Consider the following 15677-nt stretch of genomic DNA (forward strand, 5'->3'; position numbering starts at 1 on the left):
AAAGATAAGAAAAATAATGGTTCGAAAAACGGTTCCGAAGATTCCTCCGGCAAACCTGCCGCTATTTCTACCGCTTCAAAGACAACAGCTCCCAGCTCTTCGAATGCTACGAGTGAATTTAAATTAAAAAATCCTATGATTACTTCAGATATGGAGGATATCTTGTATCATTTAGCGCTGGGAAATAAATCTCACGATTTGATCGAAATGTTCGGCGATGTAAAGGTTGGTAAAAAAATTTCGCTTTGTTTCGCAGTTTTAATGAGATCAGTACAAGTGTCCCATTTTTATCCATTGAAAAAATGGCTCGTGGAAAAATTAATTTTTTTTTTATACTCTCTAAATTTAAAGCAGTCAAATTTCACTGCTTAGCAGTCACGACATTTTGCCTTTTTAAAGCAGTAGTTTTTTTTACTGCAAAACAGTGAAAAATTACTGAATTGGTCAGTCAAACTGATTTTTTACTGACCAATTCAGTAATTTTTCACTGTTTTGCAGTAAAAAAAACTACTGCTTTAAAAAGGCAAAATGTCGTGACTGCTAAGCAGTGAAATTGACTGTTTCAAATTTAGAGAGTAGAGAAATTGTTTAAAAAAAAAAATGATATAAAAATTCATTCTTTTTTCAATGAATTCTGAAAGTTTGCTGGGAATTTATAATTTTTTCATCTCAGGTTCTCGTTTTCTCGGATCCTTCTGTAAATAAAGGCTTGTGGCAAATCGTCTCTTTTGCCCCCTACATCTCTTATGATTAGGATTTTTTCAAACATTTTCTTTTCTTTACTTCAATATGTCCCAAAATTAATAATTTTACTCACGAGCAAATTTGATGATTTAATTTTACGGTTTTTGATAATCATTTAGTTCGTTTGTTGCGGTGGAACACCTCACAGAATGGAGAGATTCGCTTATTATATTTTACACGAGATCGGGTACAAGATTCCTCCGGGGACTATGTTGCAAGATATTAGCATACATTCGCATCGATACGCTTTATTTAAAGTTGGCCCGGTGATTTCCGTCAGTGTAAGTACGTTTTATTTCTTACAATTTTTTTTTTTTTTTTTTTGAAACGTGAGATTGAAAAATCTGAAATTTTGAACGCTTTCACTTAGTCTAGATGGGAAAAAGTTTGGTTGAGGTAGAAAAAAACATAAGTAAAAACAGCGTGTAAAAATACACGACAGTGCAAAATTTTATTCCAGGTTTAAAATCAGTTTTATGTACTTCAAAATCAAAATCGAATCCCGCCTCCCCTCACCTCAAAGACGGGATTGGGGTTAAAATGTCCAAAAATGCAAAATGGGTACCCAAGAATCCATCAAATGTGGGGTTTTGAGGAAATTCTTGTGGTAACTCCACAAAATTGCTCAAAAAAATTATTTTTATGTTCCTTCAAAAATGTTTTGAAAGTATTTTCGTCGAAATAATTGAATTTGGTTCTCGAAAAATTGGAACTCACTTTGATAAATTGAAGAGTATTTCTTCAAAGATGCTATAGAAATCATATGAGTATAATTTTGGGACCCAAAATTTTATGAAAATGTTCAAAAAACATTTTCATTAAAATATCTGCATTTCTTGCTAAATTTTAACCCATTTCAACAGGTCACATGGCACTTATCAAAAAAACTCAAATATCTTAAAAATCTTGACTCAATTTTGAGCTTAAAATTGCTCAAAACCATTTTCATGAGAATACTTTAATTTTTTTAACATTCTCAACTCATTTTGATGCAACGCATGACACTACTTCAAAAATGTCAAAAATCATGACATTTGTAACCTAATTTTGGGCTCGAAATTTCTTCAAAATTGCTCAAAAAACACTTTCGTCGAAATATTTGAATTTCTCACGAAATTTTAACCCATTTTGATAGGTCGCATGGCACTTCTTCAAAAACACCCAAAAATTCCAAAAATCACGACCCTCCCATTTAGGGTAAAAATTTTCTGAAATCGCTCAAATCACTTTTTTGTAAAAATATTAGAATTCTTCGCAAAATTTCAATCCTATTTGATTTGTCGCATGTCACTTCTTCAAAAAACCCAAATATCGTAACCTAATTTCGAGTTCAAAAATTCTTCAAAAGTGCTCAAAATTCTTCAAAAATTTTCTAAAAGCATTTTGGTTAAAATATTCGGATTTCTTGCGAAATTTTAACCCATTTTGATAGGTCGCATAGCATATCTTCAAAAACCCAAAAATCAGACCCCAATTTTGGGCTCAAAATTCTTCAAAATTGCTCAAATTATTTTTTTTTTGAAATATTCGAATTTTTCGCGAAATTTTAACATATTTTGAAAAATCACATGCCACTTCCTAGAAACCTCAAAAATCCATTGTTGGCTCAATATTCTTCAAAAATGCTCAAAAAGCATCAAAATTGTATTTTTTGAATTTCAGTGATTCTTTAATGATTTTATGTATTTTACCAAGAAAACAATTACAAAAAAAAAAAAACAGAATATTACACATTGAAATGTGTATTTAATATTTTAAGTTGAACCATTTCGAAACTTTTTGACTTGAAATCGAGACCTTTTGCCTTTTTTTTTTTTTTGGCAGAAAAGTAAAGATTTTGGCAATTTTTGATGAAAAAGGAAATTCTTGTGAAAATAAAACATGACTGCCAATTTTAACAAAAGGAATGGTTTTCTGGCAGTTTCTGGCAAAAAAGCGGTACATTTGGTCATTTTTTTTTAAAAGAAAAAATTCAAAATTTTCTGGAAAAATGATTGTTTAGAAATTTTTTGGAAAATTGACTGTTTAGAAATTTTTCCACAATTTTTCGAAAAAATCAGGATTTTTCCAATCTTAGAAAAAAGAAGAACTTCGTAAGAACTATTGGCAAAAAAGGGTACTTTTGGCAATTTCTGGCAAATACCCAACTTGAGCTTGATAATTTCGAAAAAAAAAAAAATTCAAAACAAAAATTTGATAATTTTAGTCAAAATCAGCAATTTTTAAAAATAAGAAATTAAGTAGGTACATATATATTCTTTCGCAATTTTTTTTCAAAAAGTGAGATTTTTCACTTTGCAACTTCTATGGCAGTTTTATATAAAAAAAGTCGAAACTTGTCTACTGCGAAAAAGACGGAATTTTTGGCAATAGGGAAGACTTTTGGACAATTTTTGGGAAAAAATGAAACTTTTACAAATTTTTTTCAAAAAAACGAGAATTTTTACAATTTTTAGCAAAAAGTAAGACTGATTATTTTTGAGAAAAAGCACGAATTTTTGACAATTATTGGCCAAAAGGAGACGTTTTTTGGTCATTGATATTTTTTTTTAGGAAAAAAGCGGAATTTTTCGGTAATTTTTAGGAAGGGGACGGATACTTCTTGAATAAAATTTGTTTGCGAAAAAGTGACAATTTTTGGCCAAAAAAACGAGCCTTTTGGAATCTTTGACAAAATGTGAGATTTTTAGCTATTTGTGGCAGGAAGGTAGACTTTGACTATTTTGCGTTGTACCCAGTTGAAAACTGAGCAAATTAACCATCGGGTTTTCCATTTATTCAGATACACACATTCCTACTTGTTTATCAGTCTGACCAACACGACGAAACAAACACGTAGTGTTTACATACTCATTCATTTAGCTGGTGAGTACCGTAGGTAGGTAGGTAGGTAGGTGCATCAGATGTGCTCATCCTGCCTATCTACGCATTTCCCATTAAATAATGTCAGAATTATTGAAATATTGCCATCTCTATATAATACCTACTTAATAATCCAACGACGGTTTGAAACAAGTCAACTTGAAAAACACCGCTTTATTTCGTTCGGATAAATTGGTTTTCAACTAGTTTTTTTTATTCTTCTCGCGTGTACGTAATTTTCACAGCATGGTATGGGTCAACCATCCATTAGCATTCTACTTCACGAACTGATTAAGTTAATGTACCACGCCGGAGTCAAAGACCCGATATTTTTCAGACTCGGCACCTGCGGAGGCCTTGGAGTCGAACCAGGTACCGTAGTAATCACCACCGAACCTTTAAACGGAATGCTAGAACCAGTACATATGACCGTAAGTACGAGTACAATACTATAGCTTGGCTTTACGCAGTTTGACCAAAACAATACTCGTACATATATGATCATTTGATATGCGCAGCCGATCTTGGGTAAACGAGTCGATCGTCCTGCCGTACTCAGTAAAGAATTAGCCAACGAATTGATCGCTCTCAGCGAACCATCCGATACTTTCAAAATTGTAGCCGGAAAAACCATATGCACGGATGACTTTTACGAAGGTAGGTGAATTCCTATACATACATATATTCGTACTGTGGTAAAAATCAAACTTTTTGGCAACATATGCTGTAATTTTCCCCTCCTCCTTCTTATCGATTTCTAGGGCAAGGTCGCATGGATGGCGCTTTTTGCGAGTACACGGAGGAAGAGAAATTTACGTTTTTAAAATTGGCTCGAGATAAAGGCGTCACCAATATCGAAATGGAATCTTTAGCGATGGCTTCGATAACGCATCACGTCGGCATTAAATGCGGTATAATTTGCGTCACGCTGTTGGACCGACTGAAAGGAGATCAGGTTGATTTACCTTTAATTAGTTCTAGGTTATTTGAGATATTGAAAAACGCATCTACAATATTGAAACACTCGTCACCGTCACTGGTATTTAATAACACTACCTATTGCAATGGCGGAAATTTTTCTTACGAGACAATTCAGGGAAGGCAGGAGAAGAGTTACGACGAATGAGAAGAATAAAATCAAGTCTATGCGGTTGAAATCACCAAAAAAAGTGATGGAGATGCCTATCAAATTGATCGAATAAGTTACCAATGCGGTGAATTCTAATTTTTAGAAGCCGAATTTTGTTTATGACTTTATTTGTACCAGTTTTAAACCCGGAGAGTCCAAAAATCAATTGGAGGTTCTGTGCAATTTGATCCAATCGAAAAAAATCAAAAAGTGTATGAAATGTGCGGAAAGTCAAGGCTCTAAAAAAATTCGGTTTCGTATTTTTTAGCCAAATTTTTGTAAAAAATGATGGCTATTGCGGCAGGCCCAACTTTGGATAAAAAGTTCGGAGGTCAAAAATTTCGATAGTTCTCGGCGTTTTGAGCTGAAACTAGACGATGGTGGGGGGGGGGGGGTCAGATTTTATATATAAGTTTCAGCCTTTCAGCGCACGATGGCGATTTTTACATTTTATGACCTGGAAACTGTTCTAATTGATCAAATAAGATCAAACTTGGAAAATGGAGTTCTTTTGAAAGCTAGAGCTGACCCCTGCATTGGGGAGGGTCAAAGTTGAAAATTACAGGAAGGTCATTTTTTTTGGAGAGGCATAATATGGCCCTAAATGGACAAAAAGGGTTCAAAATTATACCATTGGTCAGTACCTCTATTGTGATCAACATATCCAAATTTCAGCTTCCTAGGTCATCCCCACCTCATTTAAGGTGGGAAAACCACATTTTACCCCATTTTTGACACCCCCTCATTGCTAAAATTGATCCAAGGGGGCCAAATCTTCTGTATACAATGAGAGGGTGCCCCTTGAGTATTTATTGAAGGTTTTAACCTTCCAATCCTATTTGACCTCTCTCCAGGGTCAAAAAAGTGGATTTTTGGTCTATTTTACATGGTTTTCGATGTTTAGGAACGCCTACAGCCCCTCCAAATTGACCTAGAGGGTCCAAATTTTCACAGTACAATGGGAGGATGTACCCAAAGTGCCTTTTGCATGCTTAGACCTTCCAACCCCATTTTTACAGAAAGGTCATCTTTTTGGAGGGGCATAATATGACCCCAAAAAGATGAAAAGAGTCCAAAATTATACCATTGGTCAGTACTCTTATTGTGATCAACATATCCAAATTTCAGTTTCCTAGGTCATCCCCACTCTGATTAAGGTGGGAAAAACCACATTTGACCCCAATTTTTGACCCCCTCACCCCTAAAATTGACCGTAGGAGTCCAAATTTTCAGCATACAATGAGAGGGCGCCCCTTGAGTGCTTTGTGCAGGTTTCAACCTTCCAACCTCATTCGACCCCTCTCCAGGGTCAAAAAAGTGGATTTTTGCGTGTTTTTTGACGTTTAGCCAAGCCTACAGCCCCTCCAAATTGACCTAGAGGGCCCAAATTTTTACAGTACATTGGGAGGATGTACCCAAAGTGCCTTTTGCAGGTTTCAACCTTCCAACCTCATTAGACCCCTCTCCAGGGTCAAAAAAGTGGAGTTTTTCATCAATTATATGGTTTTTTTTTGACAATTTTGACGTTTAGCCAAGCCTACAGCCCCTCCAAATTGACCTAGAGGGTCCAAATTTTCACAGTGCATTGGGAGAATGTACCGGAAGTGCCTTTTGCAGGTTTCAACCTTCCTACCCCACTTGACCCCTCTCCAGAGTCAAAAAAGTGGATTTTTGCATGTTTTTTGATGTTTAGCCACACCTACAGCCCCTCCAAATTGACCTAGAGGGTTAAAATTTTCACAGTACATTGGGAGGATGTACCCGAAGTGTCTTTTGCATGTTTCAACCTTCAAACCCCTTTTGCCCTCTCATCACAGTAAAAAAAAAATGAAATTTTGGGCTATTTTCCATGTTTTTCAACTTTAAACCGACGTTTAAGGAAAGCCCACAGCCTCTCCAAATTGACCTAGAGTGTTCAAATTTTCACAGTACAATGGGAGGATGTAACCGAAGAGCCTTTTGCATGTTTCAACCTTCAAGCCCTATTTGCCCCCTCATTGGGGTCAAAAAAGTGAAATTTTGGGCTATTTTCCATGTTTTTCGACGTTTGACCGATGTTTAGGAAAGCCCACAGCCTCTCCAAATTGACCTAGAGGATCCAAATATTCACAGTACAATGGGAGGATGTACCTGAAGTGCCTTTTGCATGTTTCAACCTTCCGACCTTATGTGACCCCTCTCCAGGGTCAAAAAGTGGATTTTTGGGCTATTTCATGTTTTTCGACATTTATGTAGGAAAGCCTACAGCCCCTCCAAATTGACTGGGAGGGTCCAAATTTTCACAGTACAATGGGAGGATGTGCCCGAAGTGCCTTTTGCATGTTTCAACCTTCAAACCCCTTTTGCCCCCTCATCGGGGCCAAAAAAGTGAAATTTTGGGCTATTTTCCATGTTTTTTGACGTTTGACCGATGTTTAGGAAAGCCCACAGCCTCTCCAAATTGATCGAGAGGGTCCAAATTTTCACAGTACAATTGGAGGATGTACCTGAAGTGCCTTTTGCAGGTTTCAACCTTCCAACCTTATTTGAGTTACCATATTTTTTGAAGGGGTAAGAAGAGAGTTAGGTGAAGCCCCCCCCCCCAACACAAGCGAAACACAGGAGCGAAGCTAGGGTGCGAGTAGTTCAAGAGCTCTCAATGTTTCTGGCACAAAAATTTGGCTCTTACGTATCGGCAGATTGCTACGACTTTTTTTTAGATTACATCGGAACCCAAATTGGATCCAAATTAATGCTAAAATTTTAATACGCGATAAACGACTCGGCCTGTTGCAGATAAACCAAAGCAAAAAAACTCTAGAAGAATGGCAAGACCGACCAATGGTGATCGCTACCCGTTACATTAAAAGATACCTCACCGAGAACGGCCACCTTATAGAGAACATCGAAAACAAACCGAAACCCAAGAAAACCATCGGCTGCCCCGATTGCGTAAATTTGCAAAAAATGAACAAAATGTCGATGGATGACGGCGAAAGCAGCAATAGTAGCACGAGCAGCGTTGGCAGTGACAGCGCCAGTGGAGGTGCCTCCGGTGCCAAAAACCTTTCCAATACTTCGGAATCCACCAGTGGTAAAAGCACCAATTCAGAATTCGGTTGTTTGCCCGGATGCTCGGTTATCGTTTCTAGTGTAGATTACTTGCAACGTGTTCTAGATGAAAGTAGTGGCGTAGATTAGTCGATAATTCGCTCATTTGCAGATAAATTTTTACGTCAAATGTCCCCCCTTTATAATACGAACACTCATCCTGTGTCCATTAGTACGTACTTTTTATTAAAAAAAAAAAAAAACAAAAAAAAAACAAAAAAAATGGTTCCTATGAGTAAGAAAAAAAATTATACTTACGAGAAATTTTTCGTTCAATATTACACTCTGGAAGTGAAACTTTTTCATTTTTTTAATCACTTTGTCCTCGAAATCGTATCCCTAGGTTGGAAAAAATCACCAATTTCACGACTCTTTGGTCAATGATACTCGTATATTTTCCAATGACCGAAGAAAGTCGTGTGGCTATCGCAGCTGAGCCATACCTGCGGATTTCAATTCGATACAAAAATAGCGTACCTAAATAAACGTTAAACTAATCAAACCAAGTAGCTGCCTACTTCAAATTAGTTACTATTTTAATTCAAGGATTTGAAAAAAAATAAGCTACGGCTGTCCCGAGTACATTGGCGAGAAACTATCCGCGGATATCTTATCGGTTTCCAAACCTTCGAATATTTGATAAATTACAGTTACCTACAGCGGCCGATTAAATGAGAAAATTGAATCTTATTTGCAAATTATCGTGTTTTACGCGCAATTGCCAGTACCACGTTCGTCTGTTGTATAAACCGCATAATAATTAAATGGATAGGTACCGTGGTGTAGGTTAATGCAGGTTACCTACCTAGAACCAACGTCGAATATTGGGTAGGCCTATTTTGTATTCGATCCCAGCATAAGCTATCAATAGACGGACAGGTCATTGATATTAACGTGGCTGATTATTTTATTAATAGCTTAATTAGTACTTAATTACCTATATTAAATTGCACGAACACTCCTATTAATGCCTATACCCAGCCTACCCAATAATATAACCGGAGATAATCACCAATTTTTGAGTAGAAAAATGTATTGAAAAATACTTTTTCAGATCAAAGGGTACCTCCAGCCATAACAGATGAATCGTCTTTTGGCTTAGATTTTGAAATATATATTCACAGGGGACCATTCGACGTCAATTGGACCAAGAAGTGGTGGGGGGGGGGTTCGGGGATTTTTTGACATTTTTCCTGTGGAAAGACCTTTTGAAGCGATGACCAATGGCGCAAATCGCAGCCCTCTAGCCCATTTTTAAAGACATCCAGGGGGTGTCAAAGTTTTCAGTGAACCTAAAATATCCTCCATTTCAGCAGCGGATTACTCGTTAACCGCGATACCTACCAAAATGGAACTTTTTCCAATAGTTAGGGGTTTTGAACGGATTTTTTGGAGATATCATAAAAATCAGTGTTGCCACTTTTTTTCGTTCGAAAAATTAGCTCGAAAAGTTTCAGAACGTAATTTTCGTATCGTTCCGACTCTCAAAAATTCGGAAAAAAATATATTATGGACAACTTTTCATGCTGAACAACATATTAAAAAATTGGGATGGTACAATGTTGCAAAGTCGATTTAAAAAAATTTTAATTTTGCGAAAAATGCGATTTTTTGATTTAAAACATGAAAAAAAGTTTTGATAGATGAAATTGCCCCATTTGACCCCAATTTTTACGTATCTGTTGAAAAAGTTGAAAAAACACTTTTACCTCACAAAAAAATCAAAATTCGAAAAAATTCAATTTTCAATTTCAATCATCAAAAAAAGTTTAAATTTATTCAGTTGTCTTATTTTGACCTCTTTCTGACGTATTTCATGAAAAAGTTGATAAAAATCCCATTCACAACAAAAAAAATAAAAATTCGTTCATATTTTGAATCTTTTAGAATTTTGATTTTTTTGTGAGGAATTCTTTTCATCGAGTGAAAGGGGTTTTTCAACCTTTTCGACAGATACGTAAAAATAGGGGTCAAATGGGTCAACTTCACCTATAAAAACCTTTTTTCTTGTTTTAAATCAAAAAATCGCATTTTTTCGTCAACTTTGAATTTTTTTAAATCGACTTTGCAACATTGTACCATCCCAATTTTTTAACATGTTGTTCAGCATGAAAAGTTGTCCGTAATATATTTTTTTCAGAATTTTTGAGTGTCGGAACAATATGAAAACTACGTTTTGAAACTTTTCGAGCGAATGTTTCGTACGAAAAAAAGTGGCAACACTGATTTTTACGATATCACCAAAAAGCCTTTCAAAACCCCCAACTATGGGGAAAAGTTCCATTTTGGTAGGTATCGCGGTTATCGAGTAATCCGCAGCTGAAATTGATGATATTTTAGCATCACTGAAAACTTTGACACCCCCTGGCTGCCTTTAAAAATGGGCTACAGGGCTGCGATTTGCGCCATTGGTCATCTCTTCGGAAGGTCTTTCCACAGGAAAAATTTCAAAAAAATCGCCGAACCCCCCCCCCACCACTTCTTAGTCCAATTGACGTGGAATGACCCCAGGGTATCTTTTGGGGTTCCAAAAATGATCCCTTTCGGTGTTTTGAGACAATTAATGAAGCGATAGCTAAATCCACCTGGAGCCCTTCGACCCCTCCTTCCTCTCCAAATATTCAATTTGAGTTCTTAAACCACTCTCATATGTCTCGAATCGATTGATGGTTATATGTATTGAGCTGGGTAATCTTCCAACGAATTTTCGATTAGATTATTTGATTCTCCCTGAGGGATATACGAGTAGATAATGTAACGAATATTGATCATTTTCATTAAAATTCATCATCTGGGGCAACACTATACCTACATAGTTAATTTCAAACTTGGAGTTCGTATTCCCATTGAACTATTTCCTTCGAAAAAAATACCTCTAATAATAGTAATACACGTGTAAATTATACGCATGCGTCAGATGAAATAACTTACGCAACTCGATGAATAAAATATCTTAGAATTATTCATTCGAGGATACGTAGTAGGTAAGATTTCAGCCACTTGCCTATGGCTCGCTCTGAAAATTTCGCATTTATTCGTAATCATGCGCTTTATTCATCTCGAATAATAAGTCATTTTCATCTAATGTGAAGCAATATACATCCAAAAAATGCGTGTTCCTGTCAAGAAATTAATTCGTACACAAATCATGTTCCGGATATAATTTTTCCAACATGAAAAATATATAAGGAAATGGTTTGAAATGCTGTCTAGAAGTTATGCTTGTTTCGATCCTAGAATACAATTTGAATTTTCTACTGATTTAATTCGCTGAATTGTGAACGAGAAAACTTCATCTACTGAGCCTCTTGATCCATCGTTCCAGACGAGGATCGAAAATATAAAACTTTTTGGGTTTTAAATTAGGTAAGTATAAGTATCCTGCAGAGGAAGATGACTATAAAAATAAAATACGCGATTTTTAGGCCATCTTATTACCTACTCGTACATTATTGAATTTGTAGATATAAACTTAACCTTCATCGCCACGCTGCACCGAGTTGATAGGTATCTGCCTGAGATAACCAACTAAGTATAGTTGATTATCCCCCCAACTGCATCTAATTTAAATAAATTGCATTTTCATACTTTCGGCGTTATCGAGCGAAGCGTATGACAATGTAAATTGGCCGCAGTGTAATCACCTTGCCAGCGAGTTAAAAGAAACCCGAATAGGTACATTGGTCAATGATCTTATCCACTCGACTGATTACATCCCAAAGTCGTTAAATTTGTCGCAGTGCCACTGCCAGTTACCGGTTTACCCATTTTTTGCACTATTTTGTCTATGGTTTCCGTTTTCCGCGATTCCGGTTTTATTCCAAGTACACGAAGCAGAAATCTCCTTTTTCTGTTTTTAATTTTCTTGTCTGTCTGAGAGAGGCCAGTGCTTTGAATTTTTCGATAGCTATATTTTTTGCCATTCAAATTTTTGAAAAAAGGTCCCAGAAATACCCTTTACTTGAGAGCAAGAAAATTACCCATTTCTCTTCCCGTTCTCAGCAACCTCCAGAATCGATTTTGGTCATTTTGAAAATGATCTGTAATCTCAAGTACACTCAGAACAGTCAACCTCTGCTAAAAGCTCCTGGGTCATTCCATGTCAACTCAACCACAGGGGCGGGTATAAGGAGCTCCCATTATTTTCACATTGTCTCGAGGTACTCAACTTCAGCAGCCCATTCCTCCAAAACTAAGATACTTTGATCAAAACTGATTTCACAGGTGAAAAGGGCATTGCATTTAAAACTTTTTAAGCATTTTGAAATTTTCAAAAGTTGAAAGTTGAACTTTCAAATTGAAAGTTCAAATTTCAAATTGGCGCTGTAAGTGGGAGCTACCATTTAAAATTTTGAAAAAATTCCATGGATGTACATTTTGATGCTTTTTCGAAATATTCAAGTTTCAAGATGGGATCTCTTAATGGAAGGGTGCACCCCCACCCCCAATTTTGGGCAAAACTTTCAAAAGAAAATCTGGGGCGAGTGATATATCGAATAGTATGTTTTCGATAACGCTGAACACAAATATAGCCATAGTTTTTTAAATTGACTTCATACATGGCCCCCAGAACCTCCCCCATAGGTAAAAATCCAAAAAAAATTGCTGGGGGCCGTGGATGGGGTCCAATCAAAAATCTGACTTCATATTCGTGTTCAGCGTCACAAAAAACATAGAATTCAATGTATCATATGCCCCAGATTTCTTTCAAAAGTTTCGCCCAAAATTAGGGGTGGGGGTGCTCCCCCTCCATTAAGAGATCCCATCTCGAAACTTGAATATTTCAAAAAATTATCTAAAGGTACATCTATGGAAACTTTTTCTAAATTTTAAATGGTAGCTCTCACTTACAGCGTCATTTTGAAATTTGAACTTTCAATTTGAAAGTTTCAAAATTCTTAAAAAGTTCTAAATGCAATGCCCTTTCGAACTGTGAAATCAGTTTTGATCAAAGTATCATAGTTTTGGAGGAATGGGTTGCTGAAGTTGAGTACCTCGAGACAATGTGAAAATAATGGAAGCTCCCCACCCACCCCCTGAGGGTACTGGAACCAAACTAATTGCGGGGTTCTTACTTACTGGGTGGGTATATATTGTAAAAAAAAATTGAGCGAAATCGAAAGACATGACTAGGGCTAGGATTTTTATGATAATGCTTTTTTTTTGTAGCAACACCCTATACGGCATAAATATATTTTCTTTGCGTTTCATTCCATTCTGAGGCGAATGGTGAAAGTTGATAGTGCTTTTTTTTGCTTTTTTTGGGTGTAAATGCTTTAAAATGCTTATTTTGGGCAAAAAAGGTGGAAATTTTGCTTTTTTGGGGCTTTTTTTCGTCGTTAGCGCTTTTTTTGGTAAAAAATTGGTAAAATGAAGAAATTAGTTCCAAAAATACAAAAATTTATCAACTTTTTGCACATTTTTGAAAAAAATAGTTGTTAAAAAAAGATGAGTTCAAAAAAACAAGAGAGGAAAAACTGAAAAATAACAGATTCAGTTTTTATTTTTCAATTTTTATTTTATTTTATTTTTTATTAAATTTTTAGTTTCAGTTTTTTTTTCTTTTTTTTCTCCTTTTCATCTTTTAGTTCATTTTGGTTCAAGTTGTACATAGTTGTATATTTAAAGGAGGTATCTTGCTCGGTTTGAAAAAACCTTCATTTTGATACGTAACATGGTAGGATTTGATAGCGCTTGTTTTTGCTTTTTTCTTACATTTTTATTGCTTTTTTATAGTGCTTAAAACGTGTTTGATAGCGCTTAAAAATCCTAGCCCTAGACATGACTTTCAAAATCGCATTTTTTTGGTCGAGTTGACATAGGAATGACCCTCCTAATGCAAACCCGAAAGATGTTCGGGTGTGTTTGGGAAAATTCAGGGGTGTGAATGGGTGCTCAGATATGTTTGGGTGTGTTTGGGAAAATTCAGGGGTGTGAATGGGTGCTCAGAGATTTTCGGGTGTATTTGAGAAAATTCAGGGGTGTGAATGCGATGCTCGGGGAGAGTCAATTTTAACATATGAATCGATTTTCAAATTTTCATTTCAAAATTTTTTTCACTTTCTTTCTGTACGACAGTCGAAATCAAGTTAAGGACTTCAAAATTGAATCCCGAGGGGTGAATGGCTAAAGCCGAGTTCGATCGCAGGCGATGGAATGTTTTCTCTAAATTTTCAAAAAATTAACAATAAAAAAAATCAAATTTAAATGAGTAAATTTTTAAAATCCAGGATCAAAAAAATTTTTAATGAAACATTTTCAAGTTTTTTTTGTTTTTAATTTTAAAATTTCAAATCTCGATAGAATGAGGGTAGAGGGACGGGAGGAGCTCTTATTTCAAAGTTTTGTCTTTTTGTACTCTCACTTCATAAAGTTGTTGTATTTTATGAGAGAATAATTCATCATTTTTTGGTTTTTTCTAGGTTCAAATTTAGTTGCAGCAGAGAACATCTCCTCAATTTGAAAAATAATCAAAAAAAAAACAATTTATTCAAACATTTTTCATTTTTGCTTCAGAGATGATCCTCTTTTCAAAAAAAAAATAATAATCTCGGTCCTCTAAGCTATTCCCTCTCTCCCCCTACTCTGTATAAAACCTTTCGACATTGAGAGGAAAAAATGAATAAATGAATAAAATTCAGTAAAGATTATCTTTGAACATTTCTGAGCTATTCCCCCCTCCCTCCCTCTTCTGTATAAAACCTCCCAAAATTGAGAAGGAAAAATGAAATGAATCAAATTCAGTAAAGATTATCTTTGAAAATTTCTGAGCTATTCCCCCTCCCTCCCTTTTCTGTATAAAACCTCCCAAAATTGAGAAGGAAAAATGAAATGAATCAAATTCAGTAAAGATTACCTTTGAAAATTTCTCATAGGACTAAAAAAAGTTGTGGTAAGGGGGAGATACCTCTCCCAGTTCAAAGAAAAAATCAATTTACTCAAAAGCTTTCGACTTTTGTGTCTGAAAAGATCCCCCTCTTCAAGAAAAAAAACCTCTTTCAACTCATGAAAAAATGTTAGTCCACTTGCAAGGAGCCCCCTCAGCTCCCCCAAGGAGGAAAAATAAAAAAAAAGGAATCATCAAAGTTTATGAAAACGATTTAACAATTTTTCATTTCTGGTCAAAATTGTTCCAAATAATCGGGCCCCTTTCAAAAAAAAAAAACTCTCTTTCAGTTTCCAAGAAAAATTAGTTGTGCAAGCACTCCTCGAAGGAAAACTTTTGAAAAATCAAAAATAATTGTTGTTTGGTGGGTGAGAGAATTTTTCTTCTTTAAAAACTGATCGTTTTAAAAAATTCTGACAAAAAATAAGAAATTTAATTTCAAAAAAGAAATTACCAACTTTGATTTATTCTATTTTCTAGAGCTCGGAGGATTTGGGGGGGGGGGAGTTTCTTCTTAGGAAGGAAACTTATTTAGCTAAGTTTCTGAAGCAAGGAAGAGAAATTTTTGGATAAATTATTATTTGAGGAACAATATTCTAAAAGGGTCTCTGGGACATTTTTTCTAACACGTTTTTTTGACCTCTCTGTGGTCAGCAGTCCAAAATCGGTCAAAATGTTGCCAATGAGAGATGAACTCAACTGTCGAAGATGATATTTTAGTGATAGGCAACCTCACTAGCATTATTTAGTAAAAGCATTTACCAGATTTTTTCATTCCCTCGAAAAAGTCTGAAAAATGGATAAAAGCTGTTTTGATATCCCTTGCCTCATTTTTTTCCGGTCAAACTGTGAGGAGGGGGACTTTTTGGAAAGAATTGTTTCAGGGAAATTTTTCCAAAGTTTTTGACATTCTCTAGAATTTTATTTGAAATTATCTCTTTGTCTTAAAAAAAATCGAAGGCAAAT

At 35.5% G+C, this 15677-nt stretch overlaps 1 protein-coding gene across 1 annotated transcript; it reads left to right on the forward strand.

Annotated features, from left to right (window-relative positions):
* Positions 1–3732: 3732 nt before the first annotated feature.
* On the forward strand, positions 3733–8197 carry LOC135841836 (uridine and thymidine phosphorylase-like). The gene is made up of 4 exons (XM_065359039.1): positions 3733–4037; positions 4125–4263; positions 4368–4561; positions 7511–8197. The coding sequence occupies exons 1-4, from the start codon at positions 3858–3860 to the stop codon at positions 7913–7915; spliced, it is 918 nt and encodes a 305-aa protein (XP_065215111.1). The 5' UTR covers positions 3733–3857; the 3' UTR covers positions 7916–8197.
* Positions 8198–15677: the final 7480 nt, after the last annotated feature.

This window comes from Planococcus citri, chromosome 1 (genome assembly GCF_950023065.1).
Source record: "Planococcus citri chromosome 1, ihPlaCitr1.1, whole genome shotgun sequence".
In the NCBI taxonomy this organism is placed as follows: Eukaryota; Metazoa; Arthropoda; class Insecta; order Hemiptera; family Pseudococcidae; genus Planococcus; species Planococcus citri.